We start from the raw sequence: 15773 nt of genomic DNA, 5'->3' as shown, positions 1-15773 counted from the left end.
CTTGGCACACTACTCCTTTGTTAGTTTATTTAAAATTGAGTCTGAGAAGAGAATGTTTAATTGAAAGTGTTGACTACTAAACTGCTACCCCATCCCCTTCTCCAATCCAATATTATCATCATATGAAAATGTGGATATTGTAAAATCTTCAAAAGTATTCAGTTTAGAGAAGCTAATATTCAGTTTATGGTAGACTCCTCACACACCCAAACTTGTGTTTGGCAATTGCACTTTGTGACTTTCATATATCAGGTAACATAAGCATGGTTAATGTGGCTTTTGGATTAGTTTTGATAATGTAAGATGGCCAAAGAGGAATTTCCAGATATTTTTTCCAGAAATAGCCTTGTTTTTATTTGCTTCTCCTAGGAGATTGCACAGCTGCTGGTGGGTAGTGGGTGTCCAAAACTAATGCTTATGAATCACCGCATTGTGTGGCAGGCTTGATTGACCAGATGGTCTCGCCCTACCCGGCATTTCCATAAGTTTCATATATCTGGTGCAGTATTACTGCCCCTAGATGCACCAGTAAAAACCATTTACTTGGCAGATTGGTCTAATTGCCTTTGGAGGTGCCAATGCTGTCCCATTTACCTTGCTGACCTCTACATCGAGGTCGAGTTCTGTCATTGCTGTAAGGTAGATGCATTCATTTACACCAGATTTTACCGTAATCCACCCTGTGAATCTTTAGATCAAGTGATCTGGAATGATTTTCTGGATCTCTTTCAAAGAGGCAATTAAACCAATTCTCAGTGTCATTTTTTTCAACATTATAGAGAAGGGCTAATATATGATATATATCATGTATTAAGTTCCCAAACTTAATATATGATTTGCGAGGTTCCATGCCATTCACCTATGTGGCCCCCACATAGGTAACCTGTTTGGACACTTCTGAAGTAATTTATTAATTCTTGTGCATTTGCTTACAGTTAGGAAATGTGTCAATGCTATGTCATCACTTTTGTTTTTAATCCTAAATTGCAGTCATTTTGTATTTTTCTGCTCTAATTTTGCAGGTGTCATTAGTTGTTAATGTTGCCAGTGAGTGTGGCTTCACAGAAAATCACTACAAAGAACTGCAGCAGTTACAACGGGAACTGGGCCCAATGCATTTTAATGTCCTCGGATTCCCCTGTAACCAGTTTGGGAATCAAGAGCCAGGGTCTGACCAAGAGATTGAAAAGTTTGTGCGAAGGACCTATGGAGTTTCCTTCCCAATGTTCAGTAAGATCAATGTCAAAGGCCCTGGTGCAAATGCAGCATTCAAATATTTAACAGGTAAGAATGAGGTTCATTAGAATTTAGGAGTGACTATTAGCTTGAAATGTGAAACAAATTATCTCTGGAATCCATCTGCATTATTCAAAAAGTGTGGTAGCTTCCCCATAAGAAGAGATTATCAGAACACACAATGTGAATTTCCAGTAACATTCTGCTAGTTTCCTAATTATCCATTGTACTAGACCAGCCAAACATTTTACCAATATTCAGGTAAATCTCAATGCATGTTGGTAATGTGTTCTTTTATGGACAGTTTTGAATAGTGCATTCTTTTTTCCATGAAATGGAATTTTGAACATTTTGGATGTTGGGTCCTGTCTGAAGCAGTAACAGTATTTTTCCAGGCTTTCTTTTGCCAAGTTTATCTCCCCCTCACCACCCCGACATCCCACTACATCCCACCACATACCATCTGTCCACAGGCATCAGTTGACCTCTGGTACCTGGCTCAAGTGGTCATTTTTTATGTGAGTCGAGACTGAGTTTTGGTGAGCAACATAGCTATGTAAGGTATTGCAACAGAAGTATTATTTTGTATATAATCATCATAATTCTTACACAGGAAGCACATTTCTATGCTCCATGACTTTATTTTAGGTGGCTGCTCTCAATCCTGCAACTTTAACATCTGGCTAGAAAGATTTTAATTTAGCAATTGGGCACAATCCTGGCTCCTCACAGTACTATGTTTTAATAATGTGTCATGCAGCTGGTTAAAATTTCTAGCTCTATGATGCACTGAGCATGGGTGAAACATGAACAGAAATGTTAAATTAAGACAAAGGTATTGCAAATGCACAGCAAGTCTGTCAGAGTTGAAAGGAGAAAAGATAAGTTAAGATTTTGGTTATAGACCCTTCATCAGAACTGGAAAGGGGAGGTAGGTGAACCTTGTTGTAGGATTGATTAAAACAAAGAGAGTGGGGAATCACTGAACAAATGCTGGTACAAAAGGAGGCAAAGGTCTGGGGCTGTTTTTAATTACCTGTAAAGATGGAAAATGATGGATGATGCACTTAAACTATTTCAATCTGATTGAGAACACATGATCGAAATTCCAGAATAGAAGGTGGTAAAGTGGTGTCTGAATGAGAGAAATTGGTCAGGAAATCAGAGGTAACTAAGGTCTGAAATCATTAAGGCCAATAGAAATAATCTTCTGACTTTGAGTGAGGACCCTTGCCCCACTCTATGTACACATTGGATATTTGGATCTATATCTAAATTATTGGTAAAAAAAAATTGCGCAGTTCTTGCCCTTATTTCCAATATGCACTTTCAGTGGAAAAAGCTACTGCGGAGCACTAAATTGGAAAAGTCCCCTTATTATTTAAACCAGAAAGCTGTTGAGTAGCTTAGAAGAAGATGAGATATTGTTGCTGAAGTTTGTGTTGCAGTTGGTTTGAACTGTGAAGGAGATTGAGATTGAGAGGGGAGCTGCAGTGCCAAACCATTTGAGTATAAATGTTAACACTCTGGGCTTATTGCTAGATACTACTGGCAGTTAGTGGGAGTCTTCCATAAGCTTCCAGATAGAGAACAGAAACCAGAGAATATGACCCTATCACTGACAAGGCTGTCACATTTATAAAAAGCTAAGTTTCTAGCTCTGTAGTATTTATACATAAGAAAATAAGATCTGGGAGCAGGAGCAGGCCATTCGGCCCCTTGAGCCTTCTCTGTCATTCAATAAGATCATGGCTGGCCTGATTGTGGCCTTAACTCCACTTTGCTGCCTGCCCCCACAACTCTCTACTCCCTTGTAGATCAAAAATCTATCTAGCTCAGCCTTGAATATATTCAATGACCCAGCCTCCATTGCTCTCTGGGGCAGAGAATTCCAAAAATTAACGACCCTCTGAAAGAAGAAATTACTCCTCATCTCAGTCTTAAATAGAGACCCTTATTTTGAAACTGTGCCCCGTAGTTCTAGATTCCCCATGAGAAACATCTACCTTATCAAGCCCCCTCAGAATCTTACATGTTTCAATAAGATCGCCTCTCATTATTCTAAACTCCAATGAGTATAGGCCCAACTTGCTTATTTACTGGAAAAGATGGAAAATGCTGGGTGATGCACTTAGACTGTTTCAATCTGATTGATAAACCTTTCCTCATAAGACAACTCCTTTAGCCCAGGAATCAACCTAGTGAACCTTCTCTGAACTGTCTCCAATGCAAGTAAATCCCTCCTTAAATAAGGAGACCAAAACTTTAAGCAATACTCTAGGTGTGGTCTCACCAACACCCTGCACAGTTGTAGCAAGACTTTCCTACTTTTATACTCCATCCTCCTTGCAATAAAGGCCAGCATTTCATTTGCCTTCCTAATTACTTGCTGTACCTGCATGCCAACTTTTTGTGATTCATATACGAGGACACCCAGATCCCTCTGTATGGCAGCATTCTGTAGTCTCTCTCTCCATATAAATAATATACTGCTTTTCAATTCTTCCCACCAAAGTAGGCACCCTCACATTTTCCCACATTATGTTCCATCTAACAATTTTTTGCCCACTCACTTAACCTTTCTATATCCCGTTGCAAACTCACACTCTCACCACTTGCTGTCCCACCATTCTCACAACTTTGCTGTCAGCAAATTTGACTGCAATATACTTGGCCCCTTCATACAAACCATTAATATTGTTATGACCGAGGCGGGAGAAGTGCACTGTTGATTCTAGTTTCACTTCTCCACGGGTCACTACATATATTTAAATTTTTTCCCACTTACCGATACGGTCAATCATAGACTATTTTTATCCCAGAATAAAACACACCAACCAGGTTTCTTTAATAAACAACAAAAATATCAGTTTATTATAAAACAAGTCTTAACCAGTAATGAAGTAAAACATAAACACACAGACTGAAATATTTAAAGTTCCCTTTTTACCTGGACCCCTCACACTCTCACACACACACACCGGAAAAAAGGGATTTTTGCTTTTAGAGCTCTATTACAGACAAAAAACACTTGGGTTGAATACTTGTTCATTCTTGAATAAACAGCAGATGAGATCTGCTGTGTTCCAAAACTGGCATACAGTCTGGCCTCCGAGTACACATAGACGGGTCACTGGGATCTTTTAGAACAGTTCTTCTCAGGCAGCGTTGAGAATTAATTTAGCAGACTTTTCTTCAAAGACAAGAGATGCGATGATTGATAAAGTCAACTTCTTGGGGTCTTTAAGAGAGGTGCTGGAAAGCTGAGCTGGGTTGTGGTCTTCTCTCCTTCCTTGGAAGTTCTCTCTCCCTTTTTGTACAGTTCAACCCTAACTCAAAACAATTCAAAAGTGAAATCAACACCAGGAGGTCAACCTTTTGACCTCCATCAATCTTGACCTGTCACTTCTTTGTAAACAACTTCTCCAGGTGACCAAAGTTCTCTGTTGTTTATTGAGCTGGAAGTCAGGTGGTTTCGTGGAAAGGCTTGTTTTCCTCACAAAACCTCTCAGTGCCCCTTTTAAAAAAACAATTCCAGGGACTGTTTGTCAAAGTCAAGTGGCCTTTACATGACCCCCTTTGAAACCCCCAAATTGAACATTTCTTCAATCTTTCAAAAATGAATCCTCAAAAAATTATTTAACGAAACACAGAGGCACTTTCATAACAATATAGATTGTAAATATTTGAGGCTCCAGCACTGATTCCTGTGGTACTCCAATAGTTACTGTTTGCTAACCTGAAAATGACCCAGTTTCCCTGACTCTTTGGGCTGAATTTTTTAATTGAAGATGTGAGCCCTGGCAGCTGGCCGGAAGGTAGGGGAAGACCCCCGCCTCAGCCCTCCATTGGACCCCCGGTGCTGTTTAATGGCGGGCAGCCAATTAACTGCCCACTGTTGGGACGTTGTCTATTTAAGGGACTAGTTCCCACCTCCAAGAGTTGCTGGCCAATCAAAGGGCTGGCAGCTCTGCAGAACTGAGGAATGGTAAAGACCTCAGCAGAGGTAAATGGGGTCGGGGTCACTGGGGCCATTGAGACAGGCCCTGGGGCTGGGGTTGGGGGTTTGACAGTGTGGGTGGGGGGTAGGCGAGGCTTCCAGGGGTTGGTGATTACTGCCGGGGAGGGCTCTCTGGGGGCCCTGGATTGCCCCCCAAAGGAGGGACCTCCGACCCTGCTAGGAAGCCGCCAGGTCTCCCTGTGGTGGCGGGCCCCCAGCACCTTCTATTGAATTGAGGTGGAGGTGAGGAGTCCCTTACTGGCCATTATTTGGCCACTCAAGGGCCTCAATTGGCCTGTTTAGGGAAGGCTGTCCTCGGCCTTCCCTGCCTCAGACTAAATTGGAAGGCATTGGGAGGCACTCCGCCTCCTGCCATCTGATGCAATTTTATGGGCCCCCCCCCCAACCTCCATTCCTGAGGGGGGCCATAAAATTCAGTCCTCTGTTTCTTGATAGTTAACCAATCCTGTATCCATGCTAATATATTACCCCCAACACCATGAGCTCTTCTCTTGTGCAGTAACCTTTTATGTGGCACCTTATTGAATGCCTTTTGGAAATCCAAATACACTACATCTACTGGTTCCCCTTTATCCACCTTGCTTGTTAGATCCTCAAAGACTCTACTAAATTTGTCAAACACAATTTTCCTTTCACAAAACCATGTGGATTCTTGTTAAGGCCAGGTGGTAAGGGGTTTGGGTTATTGCCACTGTTTACCTCCCAACTGACTGCAGTCGTGTTTTGTTTAAAATGATGAGTTAGTCCCTGAGTGCTTTTTGTTAGGGTCAAAAGAAACAGACAAGTGACAGGTTTTCTCGCAAGTTAAACAAAAGATAACTATTTATTTTTACGCAATTTCCAAAATGGTCACAACCTCACTCAAACACACATTCACTCACACATGCATACACAAGAATAAATAGAAAGTAAAAGAGTACATGGTTTAAAGTGAGGTAGTTGTTTGTGGTTCATGGTAAACCTTTTGAATCTTCTAAGAAGGACAGTCTGTTTTAAAGGTGCCAACCTGGGTGTTTGTGGTCTTGAACTTGTTGAGGTGTTGTAGATTTCTGGTGGTTAAGACGTCAGACTGGAGATGGTGGTCACTTTCAGTTCTCTGCTGCAGCAAGTTGAAGTGTAGAATTTGCAGCTGGGCTTCTTCCTTGTTTAGTTGGGATCTCTTTCCACAGCCTCTCACTGGACTGCTTTCTGTGATGTTGTGATCTCTCCTCTCTCTCCAGAGGGCTACCTTTTAAGGTCAAAATCCATCAAATTAGAGTTTCTGTTAGTTGATACATGGTATTCTCCCCTGGTTGCAACCACATAATGGACCAGGATGTTGAATCCATGGATATCTATTGATGTCTGGATAAGTACCATTCTGTTATGATGTGGCTACTTCACATTTTCTGTGACTCAGAAGAAACCCATTCAATTCATGAATGTCTCTTGATGGTTTCAGGATGGGTGTAGTTGACACCTCTTAGTCTGGAATGCCTTTTGTCCTTTAGAAACAGTTTTTGAATACACAGTCCAGGTCATCTGGCCTTCGGCGGCCAACTTTTCAGCACATTGTTCACTTTTTAAAGAAAAAGTCAATTTCAAAGAATCCAATGTTTCAAAGTTTGTATCTTAAAAATTAGGAATATATGTCTTTACTGGGCATAACACTCTCCTTGATTGTATTATGATTTTTCTAAATGTCCTGTTACTACTTCCATAATGGATTCCAGCATTTTCCCAATGACAGCTGTTAGGTTAACTAGTGGCTTAGTGGTTAGCACCACAGCCTCACAGCTCCAACGACCTGGGTTCGGTTCTGAGTACTGCCTGTGCGAAGTTTGCAAGTTCTCCCTGTGACCGCGTGGGTTTTTTCTGGGTGCTCCGGTTTCCTCTCACATGCCAAAGACTTGCAGGTTGATAGGTAAATTGGCACTAGCGTAGGTAGGTGGTAGGAGAATTGAGGGTAGGTGGGGAAACAGGATTAATGTAGGATTAGTATAATATGGTCGGCATGGACTCGTTGGGCCGAAGGGCCTGTTTCGGTGCTGTATCTCTCTATAGTTTTCTGTGTCCCTCCTTTCTTGAATAGAGGTATTACATTTGCGGTTTTCCAATTCACTGGGACCTTTACAGAATCTAGGGATTTTTGGAAGATTACAACCAATGTATTCACCATCTCTGAAGCCACTTCTTTTAAGACTCTAGGATGCAGGCCATCAGGACTTGTCAGCCTTTAGTCCTGTTAGTTTTCCTGGTACTTTTTCTCTAGTGATTGCAATTGTTCCTCCATCCCTTTTGCCTCTTGATTTTCGACTATTCTAGGGATATTTTCTGTGTCTTCTTCTGTGAAGACAGATACAAATTATTTATTTAAAGTCTCAGCCATTTCCTTGTTTCCCATTATTAATTAATAGAGAGAGACCTGATGAGAAGCAGGGCTATAATTGTAAACTAGCCATGTATATATATTATATATATATATATATATAAATATATTCCACAGTATTCCTTCAATTAGGGCAGTAAAAGAAGCTAGGAAAATATTGTTTGTCAAATAACATTTTCTATTATCACTGCTTGTGAGTTCATGGTATCCATTATCATTATTAACTGTGTAACAACTTCACACAGCAGTGCAGCACGTAACAATCAGAAATCAGGAACCTTAGCTAATCTCCCCCTCTCTCACCTAGCAGTTCTAGTGCCCCCAACTATCACCTCTGGTAAGTTCAGCTAATTTAACACAGACTTGGAATTGAACCAGCCAGGAACAGGTCCAGCAGGCACTTGAAGAAAATCAGCAAATCAGCATTGACTGCACGAGCTGGCTGGCTGCTCCACAGGCCCAACGTTCTGTAGGAAAAGAAACTCCTAACATCTAACCTAGTTTTACCCTTGCATAATTTGAGTTTGTGAGTCCTAATCCTCCCTAACCTACTCTGGTGAAACAAATTGTCTACGTGAACACAATCTAATCTTTCATTATCTTTTAAACTTCAATCAAATCACCACTAAGTTTGTGCTTCTTTAAAGTGTAGAGACCCAGTTCCTTGCTTATAGGCTTGAGGTGACCATCATCTCAGTGGAGCTGTTGTCCTAACGGGGCCCATTTCCAACAGCTGAACCTCTGAGGAAATTCTTGGTGAATATGTTTAATAGCCTTGGATTCTGTGAGGAATAACTCCATTCATCAGCAAACTCATTTAGGAACTTTGCTGATCTGTTGTGGGTTGTTCTTGTGTAGAAAGGTTTGCCAACTCAGTTGATTAAATCTCTGTGCTCCCCAGGAAAGATAGACATTTCTAAAGGAAACTTTCTTTTTACAATTCTATAATGTTAACTGTAGGAACAGCAAAGCCATTTAATATTCAGGTCCTAAGATCAATTTCTTGAGCCAGATGTAATTTAAATTGAGACAGAAATTGATGGAGACTGGGATAAAAGAACTTCCATGACTGGGTCTCCTCAGGGCAACCAGAAATAGGCAATCTACACTGGCTTGTCTATGTAGTCTACATTCCAGGAACAAATAAAGAAAATTAAGGGAATTAAAACTGGTCTTGTGTAAAGCAGAATGATGGTGGGCTAAGCAGTGGAACATGGGAACATAGGAATTTCTAGATAAAACAATGCTTTGTCTAGTTCACTTTCTACCGTCCTGGTAGTCATATGATTATAGCACTATTGGAATTGTTGATAAATTATGGCAATCAATTGCTATCAGTTAGTCTACAAAACACATAAGGTGAGGAAACCCTTCAGTGGTGGAACGCTTTAGGAACCATAGGTCCAAAGTCACCTGTTCTCTCCCAAGCATGCTACATTTGACATACATCACATCTCAAATTCCTCTTACACTGAATCCTAAAATATTACTTTCCAAAAGAAATCGATCTAATTTGCAAGTGAATATATAAACACTGTCAGCATCCACCAACTCCCTCGGGTGCTTGTTCCATAGACATTACTCACTGCCTGAAGTTATATTTCCGCAGCAGATTAGTTTTGAATTTACCCCCCTTCAAGCACAGACTGTGTCCTCTAGTTCTACTGTACTGCACAAGGTGAAATAGCTCATGATCTACATTATCTAGTCCCTTTAGAATTCTAAAACCTGCAATCAAATTACCTCTTGACTTCTTTTTCAGTGAGAATATGCTCAAATTGCATAGTCGCTCGTCATAATCTAATCGCCTCATCCCTTTTTTCCAAAAATGTACTTTATTCATAAAATTTATAAAAATACATGAGCTAACAGTTTAAATTTGACATTACCTAAAGTGCAATACAGATCAGTTTCTTTCAATACAGTACATGAGGTGCCTCACACGATACTTGCCATTTCAGGTTATATTTACAATGTACATTTACATTACATATCAAAACATTCTGTGTGCATTTCTGCCACGAGGATTTACACAGTTTCCAGCTCCTCCGTATATTATGGCGGGAGGGCCTTACACAGTGGCCTTTCCCCAATGAGTCTTTAGCATGTCGTCCTGGACCTTGGAATGTGCCAGTCTGTAACACTTGGTCGTGGACAGCTCTTTGCACTAGAATTTTTTTTTAAGAGATACAGCACTGAAACAGGCCCTTCGGCCCACCGAATCTGTGCCGACCATCAACCACCCATTTATACTAATCCTATACTAATTCCATATTCCTACCACATCCCCACCAGTCCCTATATTTCCCTACCACCTACCTATCCTAGGGGTAATTTATAATGGCCAATTTACCTATCAACCTGCAAGTCTTTGGCATGTGGGAGGAAACTGGAGCATCCGGAGGAAACCCACGCAGACACAGGGAGAACTTGCAAACTCCACACAGGCAGTACCCGGAATTGAACTCGGGTCGCTGGAGCTGTGAGGCTGCGGTGCTAACCACTGCGCCACTGTGCCGCCCTCCAATTATTCTGGTTTCTCTCTTCTGTATCCTTTCAATAGCTACAATAGCCTTTTTGAACTGTGGCAACCAGAATTGTACATTGTATTGTAAATGTGGTCACACCAATGGTTATTAAAGAGGCAAGTTACCTTATTATTTTGGCTCAATATTGAACATCTAATACATCCCAACAACTGATTTGCTTTACTCATTGCCACCGAATATTATTATGATAGCTTCAATTTATTGTCAATCAGGACCCCCAGATGTCTTTCATTTTTCAAACACTTTGTTTTCTTTCCATTTAAGTAATAGTTCCTTCTTGGAATTTTTGGTTCCCATGTAAAGCACTTTATATTACTCGACATTGAATTTCATCTACCACTTGTCCGCCAAATTCCCAATAATATTCAAATCCTCCTTTAGCTTAGCTTGTTCAGTGGTGGGGTGAAATCAAAAAGGAAATTAGGAAAGCGAAGAGAGGGCATGAAAGAATATTGGCAAGCAAAATCAAGGTGAACCTAAAGATATTTTATCAATACATTAAGAGCAAGAGGATAACTAAGGAAAGAGTAGGGCCCATAAAAGACCAAAAAGGTAATCTATGTGTCAGGGTGGAAGATGTTGGTATTGTTCTTAGTGAATACTTTGCGTCTGTTTTCACAAGAGGGGGACAATGCAGATATTGTAGTTAAGGAAGAGGGATGTGAAGTATTGGATGTGATCAACATAGGGAGAGAGGACATATTAACGGGATTAGCATCTGTGAAAATGGATAAATCACCAGGGCTGGATAAAATGTACCCCAGGCTACTAAAAGAAACATGAGAGAAAATAGCAGAACGTCTGATCATCATTTTCCAATCCTCATTGGATACAGGTGTGGTGCCGGAGGATTGGAGGACTACTAACATTGTACCCCTGTTGAAAAAGGGAGCGAAGGATAGACCGAATAATTACAGGCCAGTCAGTCTAACCTCAGTAGTGGGCAAATTATTGGAATCTATTCTGAGAGACAGGATGAACTGTCACTTAGAAAGGCACAGATTAATCAAAGATAGTCAGCATGGATTTGTTAAGGTAAGATCTTGTCTGACCAACTTGATGGAATTTTCTGAACAAGTAACAAGAAGGATAGATGAGGGTAGTGTAGTTGATGTAGTCTACATGGATTTTAGCAAGGCTTTTGACAAGCTCCCACATGGCAGACTGGTTAAAAAAAAAATCCCATGGGATCCAGGGAAATGCAGCAAGGTGGATGCAACATTGGCTCAGTGGCAGGAAACAAAGGGTAATTTTTGACGGGTGTTTTTGCGACTGGAGGGCTGTTTTCAGTGGTATTCCGCAGGGCTCAGTACTGGGTCCCCTGCTTTTTGTGGTTTATATTAATGATTTGAACGTAAATGTACGGGGGTGGACATGATCAAGATATTTACAGATGACACCAAGATTGGCTGTGTAGTAGATAGTGAGGAGGATAGCTGTAGGTTGCAGGAAGATATTGATGGTTTAGTCAGGTGGGCAGAAAAGTGGCAAATGGAATTCAACCCAGAGAAGTGTGAGGTGATGCATTTGGGGAGGTCAAACAAGGCAAAGGAATACACAATTAATGGGAAAAAACTGAGAGGTGTAGAGGAAGTGAGGGACCTGGGAGTAAATGTACACAGATCGCTGAAGGTAGCGGGACAGGTCGATAAGGTAGTTAAGAAGGCATATGGAATCCTTTCCTTTATTAGCTGAGGTATAGAATATAAGAGCAGGGAGGTTATGCTGGAACTGTATAACTCATTGGTTAGGCCACAACTTGAGAACTGTGTGCAGTTCTGGTCACCTCATTACGGAAAGGATTGCACTTGAGAGGGGACAGAGGAGATTTACAAGGATGTTGCCGGGACTGGAAAAATGCAGCTATGAGGAAAGATTGGATAGGCTGGGGTTGTTTTCCTAGGAACCGAAAAGGCTGAGGGGAGATCTGATTGAAATGTACAACATTTTGAGGGGCCAAGATAGAGTGGAGGTGAAGGGCCTATTTACCTTAGCAGAGAGGTTAGTGACTAGGGGGCATAGATTTAAAGTGATTGGTAGAACGATTAGAGGGGAGATGAGGAAATGTTTTTCACCCAGAGGGTGGTGGTGGTCTGGAACTCACTGCCTGAAAGGGTAGTTGAGGCAGAAACCCTTAACTTATTCAAAAGAAATCTGGATGTGCACCTCAAATGCCGTAATCTGCAGGGCTACGGACCAAATGCTGGAAGGTGGGATTAGAATGGGTGGATTATTTTCGGCTGGCACAAACATGATGGACCAAGTGGCCTCTTTCTGAGCCATAAACCTTCTATGATTCTAAATTAAACAAGAGGTCCCTAAATAGACCCCTGTGGGATGCTGCTGCTAATATTCTCTCAGGCTGGTCACTTTTACCCCGCTGAGGTCCACATTCGTTGTAAAATATTTTCACTGATTCCTGCTTTCATTATTTTCAATAGCAGTCCTTCTAGAGAAATTGAAATCCAAGTACACTGCATCTACTGCCTTAACCCTCCTTGCATGTTCCTTTGTTACACCATTAAAGAAAACCAGTAAATTATATTTGTAAGATCTCCCCTTCATGAACAGCATGTCACAGGATCTCTTGCATGCTTCCTTACTATCCTTTAGTTTGTGCAGCCTGTGGTGTGCTCCAAGCAGTAAACAGACTGATAGAGGAAAGGACACATGGCTAGGAGGATGAGTAGGCACATAGAATGGCAATGGCTGCTTCCTTTGCATCCCATCAGTATGAATTCTGAGCAATCAATAGTCTTTGACCATTTTTTTAATTGAAAAGATCTGGAATCTTATTTTTATTATTTTAGCAGATCAATACCAGAGGAGAGAAGGGTTTCGTGGGAGGGGTAGATCCACTAAGAGGAGTGGGATGAAGGGGAAAGAAGGCAATATCATTAGAATTTCAGTGACCGCTTCCCTGATGCAGGCCAATGATAGTAAATTTGGTTCAGTGCCTTGTGTGGAGTATGAAAGAGGGATTCAGCAGTCAGCAGCCAAGTGGGCATGTCTGCAGCTGACAGCTGCACATGTAACAGACCTGTGGCTGAAAGCACCTAAAGGCTATTTTAGCTCCCTCCACACACCAGAAACAGGGCAGTAACAGCGTTAAAGTCACAATGGTGGACTTGCCATGCCACTTCTGCTTGTTTCCCACCTACTGCCATATTGTCTCCGCTCCACACAACCTGGTAGCCCAGAGGATGAGGCCTGCAAAGGCAAGTGTTAAAGCTATTTTTGTGGGATCAGGAGAAGCATGGTTGCTGCCACTCTGGGTTTTGCCTCCTGTATGATTTTGCCACCTTGGTGATTTTGCCCCCTTGGAAGTTAAAATCCCATCATCTACTTTGCTGGTATGTGCTGACTCTATAGTGCTAGGGACACTATTTTGTTTATTTGCAAGTTTGCTGATGACTTCATAAATATTGTGCATGCTGCTGAAATGAACATCCTATAAATCCAACGTTTAATAGGAATAATATCACAGCACAAAACTGGCTATAATCCACTGCGAATTGGTAATCTTATTCAGAATGAATGACTGTTGTGAGAAATAGAAATAACACATTTTTGCCATGGGTGAAGTTGTTCTCTTCAGAAATTGGGTAGAGTAGAGCAGAAGGAGTTATACTATGTGTAACTCATACTACATTTGAACTAAGGATGATATTTGTGCAAAAGAACAAAAAATACAGCGCGGACATCTGCTAAATCCATGAGAACTGTCTGAGGCTGAACCAGACCATTTGCAACCTTATCATATTTGACCTTGAGCTGAGCTTCAGACTCTATATTCTCTCCATCACCAACACCGCCTGCATTCATCTCCATAACACTGCCCATGTTCACTCCTGCGCAGCTCATCTGCTGCTGAAACCCTCATTTATGCCTTTGTTACCTCTAGACTCAACTATTCCAATGCTGTCCTGGCCAGCCTCCCACCGGCTAGGTCCCTAAACTTAAGTCCATCTAAAACTATGCTGCCCATATCCAAATTTGCACCAAGTTCCATTCACCCATCACCTCTGTGCTCATTGACCTACATTGACTCTCAGTCTGGCAACACATTGATTTTAAAATTTTCATCGTTGTTATTAATTCCTTCCATGACCTCAGCCCTCCCTATCTCTGTAACCTCCTTCAGCCCTACAACCCTCTGATATCCCTGCACTGTTCCACTTCTGGCCTCTTGTGTGTTCCCAATCCCACGATGGTGCCTTCAACTGCCTAGGCTCCAAGCTCTGGAATTCCCTCCCTAAACATCTCTACCTCTCTCTCCTCCTTTAAGACGCTCCTTAAAACTACTTTACAAGCTGAACTTTGACCAAATTTTTGATCACTTGCCCCAATATCTCCTTATGTGGCTCGATGTCAAATTTTGTTTGGTAATGCTCCTGTGAAGTGTCTTGGCAGATCTCACTTCATTACAGGTGCTATATAAATGCCAGTTGTTATTGTGGTTGAAAACAACCATGTAAGCATTTTCATCTAAAGCAGGGTGCAGAAAATCTGAAGACTATTATAGTAGTAATAATAAGAGTTGTTTCTGCGTTTAATTATAGACTCCTCTGGGAAGGAACCAAACTGGAATTTCTGGAAGTATCTTGTGGATGCGAATGGCGAGGTGGTGGATGTTTGGGACTCTTCTGTCTCAGTCACAGAAATAAAGCCAAAAATTGTATCACTAGTGAGGCAGCTGATTGTGAAACGAAAAGAGGAATTGTAATTTAATCCCCAACTGTGTAATAATGATTGTTACATTATTCAATTTCACACTATTATTTAACAATCATTTTTTGTGTTTCCAATTCTGTTTTGTGAAGCCCACTAATTCATTTCCCCGTGACACCATATTTACTTGAATATAGATTGTGTTTGCTGAATGCAAAAAAACTTGGCTTAAAAGGTGGAGCAGACTGTATGTCACTTATTCATTTTATGTTGAGTTAGAACTTATGTTTGGTGTGTGCTGTAAATGCAAGTGAGTAAATACAATAATGTGAGAAATGTATTGGTTAAGACAAACAGCAAGTTCAGTCATTACTTACACAGTGTTACAATTTTCTTGTTCTTTTTAAATAACATATCAGATCTTAACCTTCATAATTTCAAGTAACGTTTGGACCAGTGGTTTGTTTACAATACGCATACTAAGAAAACTAGGTCAATTCATGAAAGGCAGAATGGAATATTCTATTATGGATTAAACATCAGTGCAAGTTTGAGCATCTACAAAACTTCCTAAAGTGAAATCACATACAAAATAGTGCATTTCTGTATTCCAAAGGGGGAGCAGCAATTGGGATGAAGGAGATGAATGATAAATATAAATTTAACACTAAGCCTTATCAGCTGCCTGCCCGAAACAGTTGGGAAACTGGCAGCTGACTGGTGGTTGGGAGTGGAAGTCTTGCTGGCAAAAGGGTAAATGGATGGTTTGGGCTGGTCTTGGGTAGGGAAGAGGGCAGACAAGGGGAAGGAAACTTAAACTTTCCTTGTGGGGTCTGGAGGAACATTTCTGCTCCTCTTGGCCCACAGGCATTTTAAAAAAAACTTGCTTTAACTGGTTTCGTCTGTTGTTGTTTTCACCTGGTGAGAA

The 15773-nt window shown here is 41.1% G+C and overlaps 1 protein-coding gene across 1 annotated transcript in view; it reads left to right on the top strand.

The window, feature by feature from the left end:
• gpx7 (glutathione peroxidase 7) overlaps positions 1-14923 on the top strand; it is a 36440-nt gene extending 21517 nt beyond the window's left edge. Inside the window, exons 2-3 of the mRNA XM_068037125.1 lie at positions 1023-1284; positions 14737-14923. Of these exons, the coding sequence (XP_067893226.1) occupies positions 1023-1284; positions 14737-14900 (426 nt within the window). The 3' untranslated portion in view covers positions 14901-14923. The remainder of the gene's footprint in view (positions 1-1022; positions 1285-14736) is intronic.
• Positions 14924-15773: the final 850 nt, after the last annotated feature.

The sequence above is a fragment of the Heterodontus francisci genome, chromosome 8 (genome assembly GCF_036365525.1).
Source record: "Heterodontus francisci isolate sHetFra1 chromosome 8, sHetFra1.hap1, whole genome shotgun sequence".
NCBI lineage: Eukaryota > Metazoa > Chordata > Chondrichthyes > Heterodontiformes > Heterodontidae > Heterodontus > Heterodontus francisci.
Note: the sequence above shows the minus strand (reverse complement) of the source record. Positions and strands in the feature narration are given on the sequence as shown.